The sequence below is a fragment of the Barbatula barbatula genome, assembly GCF_947034865.1.
Source record: "Barbatula barbatula genome assembly, chromosome: 22".
NCBI lineage: Eukaryota > Metazoa > Chordata > Actinopteri > Cypriniformes > Nemacheilidae > Barbatula > Barbatula barbatula.
In genome coordinates, this window is record NC_136785.1 from 2,735,471 (window position 1) to 2,758,252 (window position 22,782).

At 35.4% G+C, this 22,782-nt stretch overlaps 1 protein-coding gene across 1 annotated transcript; it reads left to right on the plus strand.

The window, feature by feature from the left end:
• Positions 1 to 2,188: 2,188 nt before the first annotated feature.
• On the plus strand, positions 2,189 to 4,884 carry casp21 (caspase 21, apoptosis-related cysteine peptidase). Its single transcript, XM_079487282.1, has 6 exons — positions 2,189 to 2,331; positions 2,447 to 2,535; positions 3,154 to 3,288; positions 3,363 to 3,541; positions 3,627 to 3,747; positions 4,263 to 4,884. The coding sequence occupies exons 1-6, from the start codon at positions 2,279 to 2,281 to the stop codon at positions 4,496 to 4,498; spliced, it is 813 nt and encodes a 270-aa protein (XP_079343408.1). The 5' UTR covers positions 2,189 to 2,278; the 3' UTR covers positions 4,499 to 4,884.
• The last annotated feature ends 17,898 nt before the right edge of the window (positions 4,885 to 22,782 follow it).

Genomic DNA, 22,782 nt, shown 5'->3' on the forward strand with positions numbered 1-22,782 from the left:
CATTGTAACACTTTGCATTTTTAATTTGCTTATAATTCATTACATCAACATTTAATGTTATACAACACACGTTATAAACAATTATAATGCATCATACCCTTTAATAACCCTTTATAACAAACAACGATAGCTTTTGATGAGCGAATTAACAACTAGCAGGATCTCTGAACTTTTATATATTCTTAAAAAATCCTATTCAACAGTATTCTTACTAAAGCGTTTGCTATAAAACTTGGTGATTCTGCTGTGAAAAAAGAGATCAAACCTGTATGTGTGCGCTTGTCTGTTTTTGTAATGTTCAGACCAGCCAAGAAAACAAGATTAACCGATCTTGTCTCTTATCTGTGAGCCGTCATACATTCTGTTTTAAAAACGGAAACAAAATTCACACTGTTTTGTTTTTCTGACCCTACAGGATGAGTTGTCCTATTCTATGACTGTGTGTATTTCTCTGGATGGTGACTCTTAAGAGCATGTGACTTTGTCTAATAGCCTTGAGATAGAAAATTGTACACTAACACACTCTTTCTGTCTCAAAGCACAAATACATCAGACTGCAGTGACCAAACTTAATGGTGTCACATTTAGTTTTTAAAATTTAATTTTGGCTCTTACTATTATATGTTTTACAGCCAGATTTACAATCTAAACAATGTCAATGTTACAATGATTATCGTGTTTTCATATTTCTTTTCTTTTTCATGCTTATTGTATCAAAGAGAATGATTTAGATTAATAAAGCTAAATGACTGTTTTACTTTTTGGATGATCTCTCCCTTGAATACTCTTGTTGTACTCAGCTGCTCTTCCTGTGAACAAACCACCATTTTAGTTCAATCCTGTACTACGTATGAGATACAGTGACGCAAGTGATAGTTGTGGTTTTATCTACCCTTTATCCACGGTGGTAAATTCCAGTGTTCTTTATATAATGACTATCAGGTCAAACTCTGAGTCACAGTTCCAATTTATAACCCACTTGTAAAGACATAGCCTGTTGAATATGCCTCCAATGCAAAAAAGTTAATAAAAAGTATATAGAGCAGGTCTTCCGTGCATATTTAAATACTATTAAAACATAATTTTTAGTTGAACGCACCTAAAATACAAAGCGTAGTTAATTATGTATCCTGATGCATTCTCATTCATGGATAGAATAGACAAGGGTCCAAGCATCCGATTGGTCAGGAGCTTCGAAAGGGGCAGATTTGGTAGCAAACTTGACCATTATACCAACAAAGTAACAAAAAAAACAGGACTGTTGTTTAGCCCCAAGCTGTTCTGTCATCAACTCATCAATAGTTTTACATGACAAAAAGAGAAAGAAAACTAAATTGTACATGATTTTGCATGTGTTAAAGCCCTTAATAATATGAGACGGATAAACTCGTTCTGTTAAAACTTGAAAGATGTTTTAGTTGTGATGTAGGATGGATATTAAAAGGCATTCTTGTTTATCTTTATAACACAAAGGGCATCCCCATATGGACTTTAATAAGATTAAAAGCCAGTCAGACCTATTCACCTGCAAAAAACTAATCAACACCCCCGACATGAGCATAGGGTCAGCAAAAACCATCACAGATGGCTGGATTACAAGAGTCTCCCTGCTGTAAAACCCCCAAAACATAACCCTATACTGACTAATAAAGGATAACCCACAGTAGTCCGGATTACAACAATATCCACATGAAAAAACCCTTTAACTCTTGTCTGTGTGTTTAAATGAGTAATAGACAAACATAGATGGGTTTATTTTGTGTACAATAGCATTCATTTGTACATCATTATTTGGTACAAATCATTTTTATTTTATTTTTAGTAATTTTCTACATTTGAGCATAATTTTATTTTTGTCTGCAAAATTATTTTAACATCTTCATGTGTTCATGTTCATCCGATGCATTTACAGTGACTGCATATGTACAGTAGAGGGCGCTACTACACAGTCGTATTGTCGTCCATATTATCATACAACAGTGTAAAAAAGTATGTTATATGTTTTCTCAGTATAAGAGTAAACATTCTTAAAATAATTTTACATTTTAAGTTTGATCCTTATAACCGCACAAAATCCACATTCAAACGATATGTGTAAGGTGTTTGATATCTGGTGCAGGAAAATAAACCTGTTAAATATTAACTTTCCTCATATTGAGGCAATACCTTAGACTTTGAATTTCTCGGTCAGATTGAAATGAAAGTAAAACAAGGATGACGTGTGAAATTAAAGACGTAGGATTGTAGGAAGTTACTTCATTTAAGCTGCTAGCACAGGATGCAGTGGGGTGAAGAATTAAAGGTCAGATTGGGCTCCCGAGAAGATCACAGGTAAGCACGTGGATCAAATTCATCGGAGAACTCAAACGTTTGGATTGTTCAAGTTGAGCATGTTTTTGTAATATTCTCTGTTTTTATGTTGCTGGAATTATGAAAAATTTTTCAGTGCTGTCAGGAAGCTCTGCGTCTTTGAATCCTATGAGAAGCGTAGAAACATGGGCCGATGTCTGATCATCAGTAATGAAGTTTTCCCTGGTGAGTTTCAGCATATCTACTCGGAAAAGCAGAAATAGATTTGTTAAACACTTGGAAGTTGTAAAAAACACATGCTGAAACATAGGTTTAGAATATTACGTCATGTAAATTTAATACATCTTAACTAAATTTATAATAATATTTAATATTTTTGATATTTCTTCATGCTGACTTGAATCTGTTCATGTGATTTACATCATGTAAGCCCCACATTGTGGTTTGTTTGACCGAGAATTCGTTCCTCAAATAAGCTCAACAAACAGTATTACTTGCAAACTTTTTTTGAAACCGCCAAGCAAGATTTCAGTGAGTCATTCATTATCACAAAAATTCCCACACATTCTGAAATACCCTGACATGTTTCATTTAGCACGATTCAGACACTGAATACACAAACCAACTTTCTATTGTGTGTCTCTATTTTGGGGCTGCCAGTGTAGTTTGATTCACAAACAAATGACTCACTCGCTGATTCATCCAGCTGTTGAATTGGCATCTGACTCACTGAATCACAAATCAGTACCATTAGTCACTTTCAACTTTCTCAAAAATAAGAACTGAACCAAGAACTATCACATTCCTATCATTCCCATCATTATTTTTGTTGTGATGTTCCAGGAGCTCCACGTTTGCACAGAACCGGATGTAGAGTAGATGAACATCTACTCTTGAAAACGTTCCAGTCTTTGGGCTTCAATGTGCAGTTAGAAAGAAACTTGTCGGCTGATGAAATGACTGCTGCACTGACGAAAGGTATTTTTTTGGTCATTTTCAGTGTAGTTTCTGAAGTGTAGTGGTGTGAATTGTCTGTACTGTATGTCTTCCAGCATCTGAAGATAACCACACAGACATGTCTTGTTTTGTGTGTGTTCTGATGAGCCACGGAAAGGAAGGAACCATTCTTGGATCAGATCAGCGATGGATCCCCATCAAAACTCTGACCTCTACCATGTCCGCAGACCTCTGCCCAACTTTGCAGGGCAAGCCGAAAATCTTCTTCCTTCAGGTTTCTGTTTGTTTCTTTTTTCGTTCTTCTCTATCCAGTTCGTCTTTTTATATTGCTGCAATTTCTGTTGTGATTCCATATTTAGTCCTGCAGAGGTGAGATGTATGACCCTGGCGTTGAGACAGACAGTGAAGCAGCACTGGACTTTATCGGAACCTCGGACGTTCTGGAATTGGATTTTCTTAGCTGTTATTCCACGGTGGAAGGTCTGCATTGCATGTGTTCTGTAGTTATTAAGCACCGTTCACATAATACAGTAAATGACACAAAGAGTGTATTATATTTAAAAGAGCAATGTGGAAATGTTAGCGGCATCTATTGGTGAGGTTGCGAAGTGCAACCAACGGCTCACTCCACCCCTCTCTCCTCCCTTTCGAAGCACTATGGTGGCTGACAAAGGACTAAGCTGTCGTCACGTTTTCGCTTCTTGGCTGAAGGAGATAACGTATATACACTGTAGAGCAGTTTGTCCGGTTAGGGCTACTGGCCCGCGATGTGTTTAGATAGAAATAGCTCATTCTAAGGTAATAAAAACACAATGCTTCATTATGTAAGGTCTTTATACACCTCTGAAAACATAGGCCTAGTTATGTACTGTATATCATATGGCATTTCTGTCCATAGATACTCCAAAAAATGACACACGGGTCCTTTAAATGTACAGATATATAGCACTCCTGCAAACATACTGTACACATTAAAACAGTTGTTGTCTCTGTAGGGTATTACTCGTGGAGAAGTCCGCAGATGGGTTCTGTTTTCATCTGTGAGCTTTGCAAGATGTTGATGGACAGTCATCTAGAGATTATTCAGATTCTGACAAGAGTAAACCAACTTGTGGCGAATCACTTTGAGTCTTGCACCCGAGATTCTGCGACTGAAAAAAAGAAACAAATGCCGTGCTTTGCCTCCAGACTGACCAGGGATTTCTACCTTCACATGCCAGCAAGAAATTAACATTTGAGAAGCATTTGGGAGCCGTTGGAAGGAATGTTTCAATGTGTTTGAGTGCACAACAAGTGTGTTTTAAAAATGTACGCACTTTATTATGTGTAATTTTTTAACAATTCTAACCAAAAATACTTATTTCCTGTTTTTTTCGGTTTTGACTTTGGATGATGTGGACATTCTTTAGTCTTCCGTACAAAACACTTCAAAAACTGGTTTCTAGCAACGATGACAATATAAGGCATAATAATGATGTTTGTGTAAATCAATGTGTTCATTCTAGTTCAATAGAATTTTGCCATTCTTCTTTTTACAATGTTCAAACAAACGATAGCAATTTATCCCGAAAACACCAAGACATTTTCATACAATTAAAATCACCAAGCGAAAACAGATCCTCATTGTGGTTTTATGGAAATCAAGACACAGGGAATTGATTTTATTCTTATAAATCAAACCATCAACATGACATGTTATGACAACCCTTCCACATCACTCGTTTCACTGCTTTTAATATCAGGGTATGAAAAAGAGAAATTATGGTGTCTTGCAGAAGGGCAGTTTCCTCACCCTGTGGATGTAAATAAGAGGCTGCACAAAACCAGCACCCAAAAAAGTTGTTAGACTTAATGTATCCAGTTCTGGGACAACAGATATTGGCAGAAGATGCTGTAATGCAACAAGTGCGCTGGGAACATACGTTATTATTAATGTCACAGTATTTATGAGAATGAGATGAAACGCTCTTCTCTTCATATGGTTCTCCTCTCTCTCTCTCCCTCTCTCTCCTGGTCCTGACTGCTTCAGAGCTCTGAGAACAGCCAGACAACAGAACAGGTTTATGAAGAGGGAGAGGAGAAACTGTGATATGTACAAACATGTATAAAGATAAATGGAACATCGGTTTTTGAATTGCCAACAAAATAAACATGTGATAAAGATCACTATCCAGATAATAGCGGAACATGCAATTTTATATCTGAGAGGTTTGTACTTCAGAAAGGTTACAGGATGAACCACCGCCAGGTAACGCACGACACACATCATAGATTGAAACAGAGGACGACCGGTGACGACAAATCCAGATAAGAACATCACATTGTCCCATAAGACTGGAAATTTGATGGTGAATACACAAATCACAGAGCGCACACAGGACATTACCTCACAAACAGCAATGTTCAATTCGAAAAATTCAAAAGCAATTCCTCTTCCCGTACCCGTGACAATAAGCCAAATAACATAGGAGTGCGTTGGAAAGCCAAATAGGAAATTAAGGACGTGTACCGCAACATCAAAGGGAATCCATGAGGTCAGGTTACATGAACCATATATTGATGATGGAGTGGTTTCCTGTGAGATGTTCATCGTGGTACTTTCTTTACTTCCAACTGAAATAAAACAAACGGATAGTAAAATAAAAATCATCATTCTTAAAAGTTTATCTAAATTGAGAGCTTACAATAAAATGTATGTCCTAATCTAAGCATACTGTAGTGTGACAACATTTTAAGACGTAGTTCACTAAAAAAACGAATTAATGGTTTTATCATTTACCCACCTTCATGTTATTCCTTACATGTATTTCTTTCTTCTGCAGAACACAAAAGAAGATGTTTTATATGAACCAAAGTACAACATTAACCCTTATTAACTGTCCCTTTAAAACATCGAAAACAAAAATTGGATACCCGAATGATGGTCATCAAATCTTTGCTCTTTCCCAACATGAAATTCAATTTTGTATTCAGTCTCGCAAGGTGGTCGCTTTTGCTTGTGCTCCAGAATCTGCAATGCTTCATATTCGTGGTAGTTTATGTGGCAAAAGACGTATGCAAATATGAACAAGAGCACAGGAAGCAGAATAGATGTGATGTTTGAGTTGTGTTGTGTGTTAACAGATTATAGATCGTGGTAGTGATACCTTTAAAGTATTAATAAACAAAATAGAATTGTCTTACCATCATTCTATAATAGTTCTTGAATGTTTACTGAATGTGCAAAAATATTGTTATATATAATGACCTACTATTAAAGTTGTTATGTGACTTTTTTTCCACCCAAAGCAGGCTATCATATATTTTTTTAACTCTGATGCTTTTGCATGAAATAATTGATTTATTTGGATGGTACTGTAAAGCATCTGGACTATAATCTCACAGACACGCAAAAATGATAACACTTCTCGATTACGTGCAGTCACAATATTAAACCATGTGTTCTTAATGTGACATCATTATTTATCACATTCTTTGATGAATGAATTCATGAGAGAGAGAGAGAGAGAGAGAGAGAGAGAGAGAGAGATGCAGTGACCCGTAGCTAGACTGTCTGCCTTCACAGTTTATGTGTCTATAGGAGATACAATATAGTGTGATGCAAATATATTATATGACATCATAATTCCATTCTTAGGGGTGCAAACAACAACAATATAGACATATGATATAATAGATTTACAAGATATTTTGTTTACAAAAGGCATCTCTATTCAAGTTCATCTTTTTCATTCTTTGTTAAAACAATAGCGTTTATAAACACCAAATAAAATCTTTTATTTCAATTCTTACACCATAAATAAAGAAAACATCCATTATGGGTGACACGACAATTTCAATAATAGCATGACTATGCATCTAAACAGAACGTTTTCTTGCTCTTTAAAGATAAAGAATGGGCAGAACAAAACCACTCAAAATAAAACAAGAAAAACTAACAGGCAACATCTTTGTTATATCATATCGTGTCAGAATACAAAGAAATTTTTGAAAATTTAAAGCAAACCTTTGAGCTTCATAATATTACATTGAAATAAATTTTCTGTCATAACTCTTTAAGAAGACAAACGGTTAGGATGCAGTTAGTAGCATTTACCAAACTTTGCTGATTTTAGTGAAACCCACAGATTTCAGCTCTATTTTACATAATAGCTTAATCTATCAAATATATCTTCATAATCATTATGTTATGCCATAACCGCAGCTAAAATATCGTACAAGAAAATATCCAGTCACCTTGACAGTGGATTGCCTACCCGGTCTCTGGAACAACAAATCTCTTCACTGACATCGATATTTAGCCAATTATGTATTTATGCTGTCACAAAGATATACGGACATTGTTACATAAGACAGATATGCAAAATTTTATATGAAAAACGTGACAGTATCCATGTGAATTTGAAATTGTAGGATTTTGTGACCTGATGCTATAATGACTTTCTAGTTAGTTTTTAACCTGTCTGTAAGTAATAGCATATATTTTACTATAAAATGGATAGCTCCGGTCTCTGATTATGATTGGTTGATCCCCTTTCTCAGTTCCGCCTGGCAACCACCCCTCTTCGGAAGAACTACGTTGTTTGGCGGAAGAATACATTTGTTTTATCAAAATCATTTTAACCTTTGTTGCTCGTGTTTATTTTAAGAAGGTGGTGTTTTTCAGTGGAATAAACAGCTCTGAAGCGTTTTATGACTATGTGACATTGGAAAAGTATTCAGAGAGTAAAACACGACTATTCCACAATGCAGTTTGTTGATAGGACTTTAGGATTTGACTGCGTTAGGTAAGGCATTCGTTTTTATTCATTGTTCGTTTTGACTGCCTTGCCAATTGCTTCACGTTTTACTAGCAAACCGTACCATGCATCACGCTTACATGCCAAGTAAATCACTAAATTCTGTTTATTTTCCAAATTTTCTATCGAGGGGTAAATAAAAGAAGCATCGGAATCAGTTTCTGGGCTTCGGCAGCACGTAGCACACTATCGCACACTTGTCGTCTTTATAGGGTGTATGTCGAGCTCCCATCATCTATCTTGTAATTGTATTACATCTCCAATAAATGTCTCTTCTTTTAGGGCTTGCATATATTAACATTGTGGTTATTTGTGTACTGTAGTTTATATCATAACAGGGATTGATATTCCTTATAGAAAACCTTTGAAAAATAGTAAGACTTGGAAAAGTGGATTTCAATGTGTAAACCAAAGAATTCACAGAATAAACAATCTCAGAGATTGTGAGATTGAAGTTGAAGAAATTTGGCTAATTCCTTATTTGTTGGGTTAAACGTCTCACATGTGACATGCAAATACTGATAATGTAAATGTAAATGTAAATGTGATATAGCTATTTACAAAAAATGGCAAATACCAATCTGTATTTTTCCTTTGAAAAGTTTGAACACTGTGATTTCACTTCCTGTGTAAAGGTTTTGAAAATAAATGCAAAAGATAAATCAACCTTTTAAATGGTCTGTGCTTGCTGCAAAGAAAATATAAACCTGTGGACATTTTTAGTACTTAGATCTGTCATGGCTTTTAGAGAAACGTAAAGGATTACAAACGTACTTGTAATATTGTTTTAAAAATCACATTAGACACGTCCCAAATCGCGCACTATTCTACGCCATTTTGCAGTATAAATAGTGCGTCACATTGAAAATTCTCAAAAAATAAGTGCACGTTAAGTACACGGATGATGCACTTTTTCAACCAAAATTATGAAGTGTGGAATTGTGGATACTTCACGCACTCAACGGTCGCAGTCACGCTTACGTAGCGGAAAGGAGGCGGGGCTATTAGACGCTGCTCGAGCAAAACTGTCATGCAGAGTGATGACGCTTCAATCTGTCGATAACTAAAGTAAAGTTGTAATGGCAAAACAGATCAAAACCACATTAAACGTACAACGTATACGTTGATTTTTTCACTCGCATTGGGCTGTGCAATTGACGTCATTTGCGCTCGTCTGGGAAACCGATATACTTCCAGGGATGATACTACCCTTCTAAAATCCATACACTACATGGGAGGGTGCATCGTGCATCGTATGTCATTTGGGACATAGCTATGATCTGTGTGACGCAATAAAATACAATTAGGCAAATTTTAACAATAAATCAAATGTATTAAAAAAGACAACAAACATAAACTCACCCCTTATCTCCACTAAGAAACGATTATGTTTTACTATAGTTTTCATTGAATTACTTTCAAACAGGTACACGTTTCTCAATTTGAAGAGCCAGTGAGACAGACCAGCTTCTTGTGAGAATAATGTAAAGATTCTGGGTCATATACTGTGTCATCAAAAGTAGTTTCTTATCAAGGGTTAGATAAAACATACATCGACAAGTGAAGATAATAAATACATCAATACAAAGAGTGATAAAACCTTGTTTGTCCATTAAAGTGCATAGTGGTTTTATTGCAAAGAAAACTTGACAATTCATGACACTTCATAACACTCAATGTTATTGCACTAACTAATGAGTCTTACAGAAGGGGTATTTTCCAACCCTGTGAATATAGTGAAGAGGTTGAAAAAAACCAGCCAGCATAAAACATGCTCGGCACACTGAATCCAGACCTTGTGGAGCAGTTATTGACAGAAGAAACAAAACAGTTACACTACAACCCGGAACATAAGTTACTATTAATGTCACAGTAGTTATGAGAATGACATGAAACGCTCTTCTCTTCATGTGGTTCTCCTGTCTCTCTCTCCCTCTGTCTCCTGGTCCTGACTGCTTCAGAGCTCTGAGAACAGCTAGACAACAGAACAACTGGATGGAGAGAAAGACGAAGAACTGTGACAAGTACAGACACGTGAAAAGACGAAGATAACAAAGGTTTATAAATTGCACACTTATGAAACAAGCGAGAAAGATCATGATCCAAGTAAAAGTACAACATGCAACTTTGTATCTCAATGGTTTGTACTTCAGAAAGGTTACAGGATGGACCACCGCCAGGTAACGTTCAAGACACATCAGACACTGAAAGAAACGGGCAGTGGTGACGAATCCAGACAAAAACATCACAAGATCACCGAGTCTTGGAAATTCGGTGGCGATGGCTTCTGTTAAACAGCGCAAACAGAACATTATCTCACAAACAGACATGTTAAGAGTGAAGATTTCAGAGGTTATTCCTCTCTCTTTTGCCGTCACAATAAGCCACAGAACATAGGTGTGTGTAGGAAAACCAAATAGAAAATTGAGGAGATATAGTGGAACATCAACTGGTTGCAACTTAAATTCGGGAACGTTGGTCATGTTACACAAACTGCTCTTTAGAGGTGTGGTAGCTTCCTTTGAGATATTCATCGTGTCACCGTCTTTGCTTTCACCTAAAACAAGAAAAAATGTGCATGAATCTTCTGAAGAAGAGTGAAATTATAATATATAGATTTTATACACCTTGCGATAGAGCTCAAAACTTCAATTTTTTAAAAACCTTTACAATATGACTTCGTAATGAAATGTTTGGTAAAAAAGTTGGTTACCTGAGTAGTGATTGTCCGGATTTGTCCGGTCTCAACATTCATCCTCTGTCTTGTATGAAGTGAGCTCTGTGGATCTTGCACTGTATTTATTTATTGTAAAAGTATGCAAATGTTATGAATCACGTTATTGATCAGTCGGTTCTGCTATTAATTAAACTTGGTGTGAGTGTTGACAGCATCATCCAGAGCCGTGTAAAATTGACGTTTCGTACCCAACCAACATAAAACTTTCCTCTAATTCTAGAATGTTGTTCTTGTTTTGTTTATATATACACACACACACATTTTTGAAAAACTTATCCCAATCCCCACTTCAGGTTTTAATTTTTATCACCACAAAATAACCCTTCCTGGAACTTTGCTGAGATGTTTATTTAATATCCTTATAAGAATTAAAACAAAGCATATTCACATTCCCAAAATTAACGTCAGTCGTCATTCAGCAATGTCTAACATTTATGCAATATAGCTTTTAAAATGTAAATTATGATCAAAATCTCTTATAATATTAATTAATTGTTAATATATCTGTCAATTCACATTCAGATTTTGAATGGTCAACAGCTATTTCTTATTTAGCCTCCAGTATGGTCATATTTACATACATTGTACTGTACAGGGTCATTTTAAGAAATGTGGAAAAGTTACATGAAAAAACATGTACCATGCAAGCAATCTTAAAGGTTACAGGATGAACCACCGCCAGGTAACGCTCGACACACATCAGACACTGAAAGAAACGGATGTTGTCACTATCTTTGTTTTCACCTGTACAAAGAAAAAAACAAGAAACTATCGTCGTACAATATTCCGTCTAGAAGATAAACGTAATGTTCTGAAGACAATATCCACTTTTTGAAAGTTACGTTAACTAAAATGTCAAAGCGTACCATCCATTATACGTTTTATGCAAATATTATTTCAACGCTCATATTTGTAGGCACTTTAGAGATGTAAGTGTTTTTTTCTGCCCAAGGAGCAAGAGATGAGGATAACCTCATCTAAACGTCTCGTACCTGTATAATGATTGTCCAGTGATATCCAACATACAGTATATCAACATCAATTCATAATCTGTATTTATATAAGGTGAACAGTAGATTTTGCTTCAGATTCTGTGCCAGATTTGTCAATTGTAAATACATGCAAATATTTGGACACATGAAAATCGCATTAGGTGGCAGTTCAAGTGGTGTTAATAAACCTTGTGTTGTTAACAGCATCATCTAGAACTAAACACAGCAAAAATTTAGTGTATGGTTCCCGTTTGGTTGTTTTTCTTTAGTTTGTTTATTTTTGAGAACCATTTCCCAATTTCCAGTTTTTAATTCTCATTGGCATAATCCACCCCCACAAAACCTTCCTGTGAGGTTTGGTTGGTATCTTAATAAGAATTTAAACAGAAAGTAAGGGGTTTAAGTAAGCATAGTCATTTTGCTTTTTTTAGTAAAAAATTCTCATGATTCATTGCATTTGCATTTGGAAATAGATTTATTCACACGAAGGGTTTTTAGCTGATTTAGAGTTTTATAAAGAACAAATAAATCAATGTTATTGGTTTTGAAGTGCTCTTGAAAAATCCCTGTGTGTTAGGAGATAAATACAAAGCTGTGAAGTGAAATTCAGTGTGTAACTCCTATGTACATACAGTACATGTTAGCTATCATAACAAAGTTAGATCATTTTTACGAAGTTTTAATAAATGACACCCAAACACGTAACTCAAATTACAGACTGCAAAGACTGATCTCACTAACAGAGATGTTTAGTGAAAATGTTAAAAATGATCATCTGTGACAAAAAGCAATTGTCATATATGAGCTATATTGTAGAAGACCAAAATGAAAAATATTATACATATATTGTAATTAAAAAAAGATGGCTATATATATATATATATATATATATATATATATATATATATATGCCTAGATAAATTCTATTTCAATGAGCAAATTTCAAATCTGAATAAGGGATGTCCTATCAAACCGATGAATTATCAGCATCAAGAAGACATCAATTGTTCATTATGCAGATATTCACTTTGTCAGCGTAATGGTAACACCTGGTATGCAAATCAAAGTACAAAGCTTTTGTTTTTATTGCAAAAAGCAAACAATGTACTTCAGAAGTCATAACACTTCATACCCACCACCTAATGTTTTTACAATTCAGTCCTTTATTGCAACTAATAAGTACATAATGGTAATTTTTTAACCCTGTGGATATAGAGAAGAGGTTGCACAAAACCAGCCAGCATAAAACATAAACTGTTCAATGAAAACACCTCTGGTGGAATGAGTATTGACAAGAGATATAGAAATGATGAAATACATCCTGGTACGTAAGTTATTAGTAAAGTCACAGTAGTTATTAGAATGAGATGAAACGCTCTTCTCTTCATGTGGTTTTCCTCCTCTCTCTCTCTATCTCTCTCTCCTGGTCCTGACTGCTTCAGAGCTCTGAGCACAGCGAAACAACAGAAGAGACTTATGAAGAGAATGAAGAGGATCTGTGAAATGTACACACATGCAAAAAGATTAAGAAGTCGAGGGTTTACTAACTGTAGGCTAAATACACAAGAGATAGAAATAATTATCCAGGTTAAAGCACAACATGCAGCTCTGTATCTGAGAGGTTTGTACTTCAGAAAGGTCACAGGATGAACCACCGCCACGTAACGCTGGACGCATATCAGACACTGAAAGAAACGGGCAGTGATGACAAATCCAGACAAAAACATCACAATCTCTTGAAGGCTTCGAACGTTTTCGGCAAATAAACTGATTAAAGACCGCAGACAGAACATTATCTCACAAACAGACATGTTAAGAGTGAAGATTTCAGATGCAATTCCTCTTTCTGTTGTTGTGACAATAAGCCACAGCACGTAGGAGTGTGTAGGAAATCCAAAAAGGAAATTGAGGACATTCAATGCAACATCAAAAGGTGGCAATTTAAATCCAGGAATATTGATGTTACATGAATCGTTTGTCAGACACGTGACTTCCTTTGAGATGTTCATTGTGTCGCCGTCTTTGCTTTTGCCTAAACAATATATAAAAAACACAAATTGATCTGTGATTAAACAAATTGATGTATAAAACAACACTCTTTGTAGTGAATGATGCACAAAATCTAAAGAGTCAAATTACACAACATTTACTATTTTAAGGAACAGTAGAGTAAATAATATGGTCTGTTTATTAAAATTATAAAATGTTATAATTATATAATAATTTAAATGGTTATACTATACAAAATAGCACTCATTGCAGTGATATCCAAAACGTTTCTAAGTGATCTCATTTCACAAACCTTTGCATCTTTACAGTTGGAGCAAGAGATAAGAAATATGAAATATGAAAATATAGGTTTCAATAAATAATAACACTATTAATGAATAGAGATAGAATATAAATCTTTAGCAGCCAAAAAATAAAGTGATTATGATAAAGGAATGTTTTAGGGAAAAAAATCAATTACCTGAGTAGTGAGTGTCAAATATTGAATAATTTCAACCGAATCCTTTGTCTTGCATGAGTGGAACAGTGGGGATCTTGCTCCAGAATCGACAAAGCTCGTTTTGCCTGTCAATTGTATACAGTATGCAAACCTTATGGGACACATAATGAATCTGCTGGTTCAAAAAGCCATCAATAATGCTTCGTGTGAGTGTTGACAGCATAGATCACTGGAACTGTGCAAAACAATGTCTTTTTGTTTTAAAATGCATGCAGAAGAATCTGTTTCATGATTTTCTATTCCTTTCAACGGAATTTGATTAAGTATTTAAAAAATCAAGTATTTTTAAAACATCATGGATCAATATCTAATCATGTTAATGCCAAACATATCTGTGACATGTTTTTCCCCATAAATAATATATAGGCTACCTTCACACATTATATTATGTTTTGTTTTGTCACTTTATTTCTCAAATTCAAAACACTAGACACAAGAAACTGTAAGAGGTACAGAAGTATGCAGCTTTAATGAATAAAATGCACAACGACTAACAGGGTTCTTGTTTTTTATGTGTATACATTAAAAAATGGTGCGTTTTGTTAAACAAATGCACGGAAAAAGCAAAAATCAAACATAGCAGTGTATATTTAGTTTTATGAATCAGTCCAGGACTCTATTACATTCAATATACTGTAACTGTATGAATATGTGAAGGTAAATAAAAGATGAAGTTTTAAATGGACAATGTAGTTTTACAAAAAGGTATCTTTCCAGTCCTGTGGAGATAGAGGAAGGGCTGCGCCAAACCACCCAGCACAAAACAAACATGACCAACACTCCATAACATTCCATTAAGCTTATATGTCAGAAGAAAATTGAACGCTACCACCACATAAACAAAATATGTCAATGTCATAGATATCATGATTCGTAGAATGATATTAAACGCTTTTCTCTTCAAGTGATTTTCCTCTTTCTTTCTCAGTCTCTCTCCTGGTCCTGACTGCTTCAGAGCTCTGAGAACAGCCAGACAACAAAACAACTGAACAGAAAACGAGAGCAAACTGTGACACAAACCAAAGCACATGAGCAGATAAAACAAAGCTAAAGTTGCACTCAAAACGGAAAACACACAAGAAGACAGAATTACTAGCCATATAACAGGGGAACATATCACTTTATATCTGAGAGGTTTGTACTTCAGAAAGGTTACAGGATGAACCACCGCCAGGTAACGCTCGACACACATCAGACACTGAAACAGAGGACGACCAGTCATGGAAAAGCCCATTAGAAATCTCACAAGCATCCAGAGGTTTGTATAAGTGTTACTCAGAAGAGACACAAAAGACTGTAAACAGAGAACAATCTCACAAACAAACAGGCTGAGACTGAAGAACTCGGATGCAATTCCATTTTCTCCTCTTGAGACAATAAGCCGAATCACATACGAGTTTGTAGGAAGCCCAAGAAGGACGCTGATGAACCATCCAGCAGTGTTAAATTGGAAGGTTGACGAAGTGTGATTTATTGTGGTGTTGGCGGAAACAACATTAATGGAAATATCCATTTCCCTGCTTTCTTTTCAAAACCTGTTACAGAAACAAACATTTTCAATACACTACAGAATCTGACAGTAAAGTGATATGTATGGCGGTGAGTGAAACCATGAGCATTAATAGATTTTAGAATCTCAACATTATTAATGACTGTCGGTTTATCACTTTATATATGTTACTTATATTTCAAAATCTACAAAATATTGTCTAATATTGTCTTATTGTCTAATAAGAGAAATGAATCACCTGTGTTGTGATAGGCCATTCCAGTACTTCTATGAACTGCGGGTCTCATACAGCATGGCAATTTATGGAACATCAAATAAATGACATGCAAATTAAAGGGAATAAAATAATAAAAACAGCACCTGCTGCCAACCCTGAATAAATAATAGAGCTGTGTCTGTGCGGCCAAGGTATTCATTTTTCATTGTTCTGATTGAATTCCTTAATGTGTATTATTATTATTAATAACGTTAGTTTTAATAATAATTATGCTGAAAGTGTTTTTGGAAATTAATTGTCATAATTATAGACCGCATTCCTTGTTCTATTTAGTATTTAAATGCATGTCAAAACCTGTTAGAATGTTAAGATACATTTTATAAATCCATCTTTATAAAGCACAAAACCATCATGCATCCTTGACGCAATACTACGCGCAGACTTTTGTCAAGCACACACTTTTTTTTCGTTTCCGTTGTGATATTAAAAATAAACCGTCATTTCGCCTTACCCCTGATTAGTTGATCAATTACTTGATTTACTTAGGCAAAATATATTTATAAATATATTTAAGAGATAGCGTAAAGATTTAACCCATCTTGTCGAAAATAGCGTAGTATGAGAAGGTTTTGATTATTAACTAAAATGGACTTCCCTGAACATCGCTACAATAGCTGTTTAGAATATATTTGTCGTTTTTAGTTATTTTTTGGGATATGCTGTGATAAAGGCTACTATGTGTTAAAGACGTCCTGCAAATATGTGAATTGTGAGAAGACATTCTTTATCAGGGTCACTAGGACGGCAGCTGTCTGGGCAGTTTTCTCCCACCAGCACCTACAAAGTATATTAGAATGCAATGGTGAGTTTACCTTTAATACAGTTTTGAAGTGCATTTATTTTATCTTTAGAATATTCATCATGGTTCGAAGTGCCTAAACTGAGATGTTCAAAACATTTGTGTACCATTTAAACACATGATCATAGTGCAAAACGTAAACAACACTGGTCCAGTTCCTGTTTCACTCTTTGACCACTACACAAATGTTAGAACAAAGTAAAACCAACAGAAAGTTTAGAGCTGAACCCTAATGTTCAAAATACATGATAAGACTTATTATATTTGTGAAAAAACGACAAATCGAAACAGGAAGTGCTCCTGGACCATTATTATTGGGTTTATAAGTTGCTTACGTGAGTGTGTTTTGAAAGGACTTTTCGTGTCAAAAGCAAGAGTCATACTAGACCCTAACCTAAAGCCTTTACTGACATATATTTATCTGAATGCGTGTCTTTCAATTCTGCATGAAACATTTTTCATGTCATATCTTGTCTAGGATAGCAGAATCAAATTCCAATTCAAGACCTTGGGTATCTTACACCGATTCCGTGTTTGATAAAAATCTTTGTATGGAACATTTGCTGATAGCTTATTTAATGTTTTGTTAACTAATCTGTGAGAGTTTAGAACATGCAAATAATATGCATCGATATATGAGACCTCTCAATTACACAGACAGGAAAATTGGCTCAAAACAACACTAACCATTGAACGTATAATGAAATCTGTAGTGTTGTGGGCACTTTAAACCGATGCTTCTGTCTGAAAGACAGACGTTATTAGCATAATAGATGTTTGACTACCGTTTGCTAAATGCAATTAGAAGAAATGGTTTATTTAATTATTCCCTGCGATAAACGCTATAAAAATCAAATGCACCAATACAGTACAGTATGATGGGACAAATGAGACGTGTGGTGGGATGTCATGCTATGTTAAAAAATTACAGAAAAAACAAAATTCTTACGATCACAAAAACATCCCCCTACAGCTGGGAAGTCGTTTTAAATTCAAGTGAAGTTAAGTCAAGTTGTTTGCTAATCTTTGTTTTATTTGTAGTAAACATGAACATTATTTGTAATCTGTTACATCACTTGTTACATCATTTTGTAAATCACATTTCATCATATTTAAATCATCATATGAAAAACAATGCTTAAATAGCTGACTATTTCTGAAACCATAATTTTTTAAGGTGAATGAAATGTGATGGTATATCGACTTATTGACATTTCATGAAGTTCAGTTTCCCTACTCTGTAGAGAAAGAGAACAGGCGGTAGCAAACCACCCAATGAAAAGCAAGCTATGCTAAGAGAAAACAAAAGCTGAGGATTTTGACTTAGACTCACAAAAAGCAGCCCTGATATAATGAAGGGTATATATATAATCAGCATGGTCACGGTAGTTATAAAAATGAGATAAAACGCCCTTCGCTTCATGTGATTTTCTTCCTCTCTCTCTTTCGCTCTCTCTCCTGGTCCTGACTGCTTCAGAGCTCTGAGAACAGCCAGACAACAATACAACTGGATGGAGAGGAAAAAGAAGATCTGTGCCAATATGAAACCAAAGTATACAATTATGGAGATTTGCAACAAGAACATCATAACCATAACCCCACTGGAGGCAAACGTTGCCACCCAGACACCAACGGTGCACGTCACTTTATATCTGAAAGGTTTAAACATCAAAAAGGTTACAGGATGAACCACCGCTAGGTAACGCTCGACACAGATCAGACACTGTAACAGAGGACGGCCGGTGATGGGTAGTCCTTGTAAAAAAACAATAACAGTTAAGAGACTCTGAGAGGTGTCATAAAAAATATATAAGAGCGATTTCATACACAGGATGATCTCACAGACAGAGAGGTGGAGACTGTAGAATTCTGACACGAGGCCGTTCGCTGTTCTTATGGCAATAAGCCATATCACATAGAAGTTGGCAGGAAGACCAAAGACCACACAGATGATATCTACCACTCTGAACATGTCAAAAGGTTTCCCCACGGTGCCATTTGAAAAGGGGTAATGAGACGAATTGGACATAGGAGTGGTGGAGATCTCACTTGAGATGTTCATCCCTTCCATGTGTGCTGTCAAAGACAGAATCTGTAATTGAGAAATACAGGGAAATGTTGGTCCACCCAAACAAAGGACAGTACATTGTCAACCAAACTCTATTCTAAATCGCAATGCGTATTATGGCAGCAAGATTTCCAGGAAATAAGAAACACTGTAGTTTTTAAATGATTAAATACTGTGTTGTCGAAGATTTATTTTAATGCTTTTTATTGGTTAGAGATATTTGCTAAACCCCAGTGAAAAACAAGCGTGAATAATGATGATTTATTGCAAAAATTCAACGACAAAATATGTAGATGCGTGGTTTCAGAAGGACAGCAGCGAAATTTTAATAATGCTCAAAATGATACTGAATAAATATTAAAATGACATCAACAACTCATTCATGAAAAAGAAAGCATTTTAAAGTAAATCAGGGTGTGTGTCTATTGTCATGCACTAAACATAGAAAATAAATCGGCTCATTACCTGTCTTGAAGTCTACAGTTACAGAATGATTCATGTGATCGTGAAAAAAGATCAGACAGAGTCAAAGCTGCAGTCACCTATAAACTAACTGCATTCCCACATGATTTGACTTAAAATGGGACGCAACTTGAACTCTTTATCTGGAGCATTGATATGCAAATACATATTTAGTAAATAAGGATATATTTGTCATGTGTGACCTCTACAGTATGAGATGATGGCCTTGCCTTTGAAAACAAGTCTCATGATCATTCACTATGAGATAACAAGCAATACAATTTCAATGGCACAAAAGATATCAAGAATCATAAAAATGTATTTTAGCTGGGTTTTCACAGGCAGGGTCACATACCGTATACTGTGTAGTTCATCTCTACACACACAATACGGTGTTTGAATTTAAAACAGAAATATGAATGAACCTCATGAATTATGTACAGTTTATTGTACGGTCACTAGAGGTGAGTGTGTTTTGAGAAATGTTCTGTGAGGATTAGGGATTAGGTTTACACTATACAAACTGTACTGTTTACACCTTATTATGTCTATAAACAAGTCATTATGTGTATGTCATGGAAACACGATGTGTGTGAGCAAAAGTGTGTCAAGATTAGAAATGTATACGCTGGAATGGTTTATCTCAAGGATTTACGTTTCCAAAAAATAGGGATTACATGGATCAGACATGATATGTGAGAAGGATCTTTATTCCACACTGATGTCAGCAAAGGACCATCATGAAAGTAGGTCAATCCATGTTTATATAAAAGCGAACATGCTGGTTTTAAACAAATAATACTTAATCCATTTATATCTAATGTAATTGAGGACAGATGTGTTTTAAATGATATCAGCAACAGGTATGTCAGTGACGTGACTGTGGACAGTGGGTGAAGACAATGCGACCCAGAACACATTATGAATCTGGGAATGAATTCAATTGTTTAATGAAATTAAACCATCCAGAATAAAACCGGGACCAACAGAGTCTGATATGTTGTTCCTGGACTGACTGTCTAAGGTAAACAAATGGAGTTATCATTTTCAAATTTACAGTGTGTATTAAAATAAATTACTAAACTGTGTGTCATGGCATACACAATAAAAAACACAATATATTGTATATTATAATACTTCAAATTTTTGGCCTTTTTCAAAGTTTTTTGCCTGACAGTACTGTAGAGAGAGAAAATGACTGGATAAAAGAGAATCCGGTCATCTCGGCCCCGTTCGGGACCACGAGCCGGGATTCGTACTTGAGTTGCCCCTTCGGGTCACCACCACTGATGGAACTTCACGGTTTTAAAAAGTGTGTAAAAAAATAGAACAGAAATCTACCGTAAAATATATTTTGTAAAATGTCAGGATTTATTTTCACGTGGAAAATCTGTAAAATTATATATTTTTTAAGCTGTTTGGTTATACCTAGCCCAATAGATTTCCATTGAAAATGCATTACTGTAATATTAGTTTTGCTGGGTTTTTAAATCGCTTTAATAGAACTTAACATATATAGCTTTAACTTATAAACACAGTTCATGGTCAAGTTGTCAGAAGAAAAGGTTTAATTGGTTTGAAACTGTACAGAATACAGCATTAACAAAGTCAAAACGTCCTTGCATTAATGTACGTCACTTTCAGAATTTTGTATTTTCAGTAAAATAGAGATTTTAGAAATTATGTTCATTATCCTAACTGCATCTTTTGTGGTTGCCAAACAATTTGCTTTGTCAATATGTAGAGTCACAGGTGTGTGTTAACAGTAATTTTACAATCGATGTAAGTCATCCAGTTTAACTTTTCTATTATTACTTTGATAGTTAGGTTAATAAATAAATAAGTACTGACATTTGATAAAGGGCGGTTACCCCACCCGGCAAATAAATTAAAAAGGCTGCACCAAACCAGCAAAAAGAAAGCAAACATTACTGATATAGAATATGTCACCTAATTTAGTAAAACTCCTCTCAACGAATGATGCAGTAATAAAGGGAGCATATATGATAACTGTGGTCACAGTAGTTATTAGAATGAGATGAAACGCTCTTCTCTTCATGTGGTTTTCCTCCTCTCTCTCTCTTCTTCTCTCTCCTGGTCCTGACTGCTTCAGAGCTCTGAGAACAGCCAGACAACAGAACAACTGGATGGAGAGGAAGATTAAACACTGCCCCACCCAGGAAATACAAGTACAATCGACTGAAAACAAATAACAAAGTCAACAAATTGAATATACAGGAACCAAAACAAGTGATCCAGACAACAGCAGAACACACAAGTCTGTATCTGAGAGGTTTGTACTTCAGAAAGGTTACAGGATGAACCAACAGTTCTACAGACATCAGTCACTGAAACAGAGGACGGCCGGTGATGGCAAGTCCATCTAAATGTCCTCAATTTCTGAGAAAATGTCGAACAAGAGATTCCATACACAGAAGCATCTCACAGATAGAAAGGTTGAGACTAAAGATTTCTGCTGCAAGTCCATTTCCAGCTCCTGATACAATGAGCCATATAACATAAGAGTTGATAGGAAAACCCAACAGAAGTGTGATTAGATCTACAACAAAAACCATTTAGAAATCCTGTACCTGTAATCTGTAAATGAGATTTTGACAAAGTGTTAGTCCACCAGGACATTAAGGTATTGTATAAAGTACACTTGATCAAATATTTAGAACAGTCATATTTAGATACTGAATATAAGATAAATATTCACCTGTGGGTGGACAGCCAGCCTTTCCAATAGACGTGTTATATAAGGATAATTCATTTGCCTCCTTTATGAGACATGAAACCCTATTTGCAAATCTGTTTATAAGTGAAATCATGAATGTAGAGTGTGGGAAGACCTGCCTATGTAAATGTAAACATATTTAGCATGCCCTCTATGATAACCAGGTGAAATATAGAGTTGGGTGGAGGATGTTGGCGTACCAGATGACAGAAGACAGAACTTTTGGCTGAAATATCCCTTTAAATTAAATTAAAGTTTGATTTGATGATCAGTTTTCCAACCCAATAGAGAAAGAGAAGAGGCTGACCAGCAAGATCCAAATAAACATAACCAATTCAAATGAGTATTTAAGTATTTTGCATAAAACTTTAAAGTTCTGTAACAATAATATAGGGATCATACGTAATAACCATGCTCAAAGTAGTTATTAGAATGATATAAAACTCTCTTCTCTTCATGAGGTTTTCCTCCTCTCTCTCTCTCTCTATCTCTCTCTCCTGGTCCTAACTGCTTCAGAGCTCTGAGAACAGCCAGACAACAGAACAACTGGATGGAGAGGATGAAAACCCGAAAATAAAGTACAACCAATCAAGTGATGATATTATTGTTGGGATGTTGAAGCCTC

Excerpts from the sequence above, each read along its gene's own strand:
- casp21 (XM_079487282.1), top strand. The coding sequence starts at position 2,279 with ATGCAGTGGGGTGAAGAATTAAAGGTCAGATTGGGCTCCCGAGAAGAT. Across the intron at positions 3,289-3,362 it reads GACTGCTGCACTGACGAAAG|CATCTGAAGATAACCACACA; the intron begins GTATTTTTTTGG and ends TATGTCTTCCAG. Across the intron at positions 3,542-3,626 it reads CGAAAATCTTCTTCCTTCAG|TCCTGCAGAGGTGAGATGTA; the intron begins GTTTCTGTTTGT and ends TTCCATATTTAG.